At 57.0% G+C, this 3,564-nt stretch overlaps 1 protein-coding gene across 1 annotated transcript; it reads right to left on the bottom strand.

Moving 5' to 3' along the window:
• Positions 1-1,994: 1,994 nt before the first annotated feature.
• Positions 1,995-2,843, bottom strand: LOC119360945. The gene has a single exon (XM_037626375.1). It carries the CDS (start codon positions 2,841-2,843, stop codon positions 1,995-1,997), a length of 849 nt encoding a protein of 282 aa, XP_037482272.1.
• Between the last annotated feature and the right edge of the window lie 721 nt (positions 2,844-3,564).

Below are 3,564 nucleotides of genomic sequence, written 5' to 3'. Positions count from 1 at the left end.
CCCCGTGGCGCGGCTCTCCTTTCCCGCGGGGCACCGCGGCTGGCGGCCCGCCTGCGGCTCGGATCCATGGCGGCGGCCATGGCTGGTGGCACGCGGCGTAGCTTGGCGGCGGGCGGCGCCGGCGTGGACAGGTGGGCCACTTCCCTGGCCATGTGGATGGCGGGGAGGTGGTGGGCTTCGGCTGCGGCGGCGGATCCTCGCTGGATGTTGGTGGCCATGGTGATGTTCGTCCTCGACCCCGATCTACTCCGATCTGCAGCGGATCCGGCCCTTGGTGGCTTCGGTCACCGTTCTTGGGTGCTGGCCTTGCAGATCCGGTGGCTGGAAGGGTTCCGGGGGAATCTCTTGGCCGGCGTGGCGGCCACTCCGATGGCAGTGCCTTTGGGTGTTGCTTCCCTCGTTGGAGGCTTCGGAGAGGACCTCCTTCCTTCCACCCCTCCCAGGAGCTCAGGTGAAAACCTCAGACCCCCCTGTTCCAAGCGACGACGACACCACGGTGGCGTGCTCCTTTCTGAAGGCGTTGCTCGGGGGCTGCTCAAGCGGCGGTGGAAGTGGCGGCGGTTCGGTGTCGACATATGCATTCTGGTCAGTTTCATCTTGGAGGCTGCGGCGACGTAGGCGACGCTCGTCTGGTGGAGCTAATGCCGATGGTCAAGGCATCGTCGGCAGTCTGCGCCATCAGGTTCGGGATGCTCAGGGGGAAACCCCAGATCTGGGTCTTCCGGATCGGATGATGATGGTGTTCTATCGCTTTCCCTTCTGGGGGCATCGTCTTGGAGCAAGTGCTGGCTGGAGGGATGGTGGAGCGGTGTTTCATCTCACACATTGGATGGCGGCGGAGATCGATGGCATGGCGCTGTGGAGACTCGGCGCCCGATGCGCGGAGATGGGCTCGCGCAGGAGGAGGTTGCTGTCTGGCGTCATGGTGACGTCGATGGCTGAGTGGCCAGACAAGGTAGAAGCCTCAATATGATCTAAAGACCTGTGGAAGATGGCGGCGACGACACACGAGTGCGTCTGATCGGATTGTGCCCCAGACCCGGTATGTGGCTCGGTTGGGGCTTCCGAATGAGTTTCGGCTTCCGGCTTTTGATGTTAGGCTTAGATGAGTGGTTTGGATAGTGGCCCAGCTAGCACCCCTTCATCATTTTGGATAGGAGTAGGGGCATATGTTGCCTGGACTCAGACACATTGTTGTAATACTTTGTAAGGTCCTCGAGAATAATCAATAAAGTGGCCGTATGCATCTCCCAGCTGCAGAGGCCGGGGGTCATCCTCCTTTTCTAAAAAAAGGGACACCACGGTACCATAGGGAGTACAGAATTTACCTATTGATTCCTCCAATACCGACACCTCCATCAGCGAGTTGTTCTCTTTGGTATTTTTTATTTCACTTAACGATGCAAAACATTAAGACGTGGGACATGAGTGTCTCGTCCCCGTCTAGACCAACGATTAACAAACGGACTGCGCTCGTCTAATAAGGACTAGACGTGGGCCACGTTATTGTTCCAAAACGAAGAGCATACCGTGTAATACAAAGGACAATACAACTTGACGCACAAAGCTATAAGAAGATGGACTGCACATATTTCAGTAGCATATATAGGCCCGAAGCCAAAACGAATATCCACAACTTAAAACATAAAATATTGGAAGCGAAGCTCGTCTTTGCACTATACAAGATCAACGTGTGGTTCAAAAAAGGCACACTAAAGTTGGATTTACACACATGGTGATACTAACACTGAATATAGAGGATTTGACATCATTATTTATAAAATATACTGTATAAACAATTTAGAGTAAACTATAAGAAAAATTGAAGTCACGCCTATAAGTTACATCCCATAGTGCATAACCACTGACAATCTAGAATTTTAATTTGTCACCTCATATCTACAACCTGTGAGAGATCTAATCTACACAAACTATGGATTGCTAATTCTCATTTGACTGAGTATTTTCATATTCGATTGTGACTCCAAAAATTCTCAGCCCATGGCCACCTTTGAATTGAACATGGGTACGAGTATGATCTCTGGCCGGTGGATTATGACCTGCGGCATTACTGGCACCAAGAATACTGGAGCCACCTGGTACACCGGCTTACGCTGCTCTGCCGGCCAGAACGCCGCCGCGTGGGGTGGTGTATGTTGGGTAGCTCTGGCTGCTGATGTCGACGTGGTGGTGATCAAAGAAGCCGTGTCATCTGTCGAGTCTGCCGTTAACAAAGGCGACGACGCTATCCGCCGTGCGAGAGTGGGGGCGAGCGGCGGCTTGGAGGGCGTCGTGCCAACCGTCGACGTCTCGCACAACAGATTCGGCGACGTCGTGATCCGCGCCACGAGAGAGGGAGTGGGAGCGGCCAGGCCATGGGAGGGCCGCCCGCCGACGTCGGCCGTCTTCGCCGACAACAGAGCTGGCGACGTCGCGCTACGCCGCATGGGAGCTGGTTTTCCGAGGGCCTGGGAGGTCGGCGACGGGGCGGCGGCGTCGCGGAACAGGTAGACCCGGAACCGGCGCGTGTTCTGGTCGTTGAACAGCCGGGCCTGCAGGTCCCGGTAGAGCAAGATGTCCAGCATGTCCCGGAGGTCCTCGTCCGTGTCCACGTCGCAGAGCGAGTCCAGCCCCTCGCCGGAGTAGCAATACTTGACGGAGAAGTTGGAGAAGCCCGCGCGCGCCGCCAGCAGGTCGCGGAAGCCCCTCGTCGAGACGGACGAAAGGACATTCAGGAGCAGATGCTCGCCGCCGACGTACCTCGGCGGCCGACCCTCAGCGCGCTCGATCCTCCCGCCGTAGCTAACTATCAGCTTCACGCGACGTTGCTGGCCGGCTGCCATGCTCGGTGCGCGGCGGTGCTGGTCAGTTGCCATGCTCGGTGCGCGGTGTCGCCGATCTTCTCGCGAGCGGGATTCCAATGATCCGGTGGGTGGAGGTAGACTGGAGGGGGGCGTAGTATGGTGCACGGGGAAAGCTACTGCCGTCGACGCAGTTATATAGGTTGAGCTTTGCCCCCTTCGAGCGAGAGCCGGACCCGGACTCGTGACCGAACGATTTGAGCTTTGCCCCCTTCGAGCGAGAGCCGGACCCGGGCTCGTGACCGAACGAGATACTATGTCAGAACCCAAACAATGGGCGACGCGCGCGCGCGATCCAGCCGTGCACGCTGGGAAACGCACATTTCCCCTCTCTCTCTCTCACCCCGTGCAGCGACTAGGGGAGATGAAATCCTTTCTTCGGCGAGCGTGGCCGGCGTAGTCCGGCGACGATGGGCCAAGGGGACGGAGTGCGAGCCGGCGGTAGACGGGCACCAAATCGACAGGCGAAGGGCGCGCGCACGTCAGGACAAATGGGGACACGAGAAGCTGGTCAGCGGCCTGAGGATGGCGAACGTCAGCGAGGCGGACTGCTACGTGGTGGCAAAAATTCCCGTCAGATCTCAGGGATGTAGGCAATAATACCGTTTTTAGGCAAAGCAACAGTGGATAGCAGATATAAGGTCCATTTTCAGAATGGATTTTAAGGCAAAACAACTATGTCGGAAGTGATGTAGACAAACTT

Source organism: Triticum dicoccoides, chromosome 2B, assembly GCF_002162155.2.
Source record: "Triticum dicoccoides isolate Atlit2015 ecotype Zavitan chromosome 2B, WEW_v2.0, whole genome shotgun sequence".
In the NCBI taxonomy this organism is placed as follows: domain Eukaryota; kingdom Viridiplantae; phylum Streptophyta; class Magnoliopsida; order Poales; family Poaceae; genus Triticum; species Triticum dicoccoides.
The sequence above is the reverse complement of the archived record's forward strand: the minus strand, read 5'-3'. Positions and strand labels throughout refer to the sequence as shown.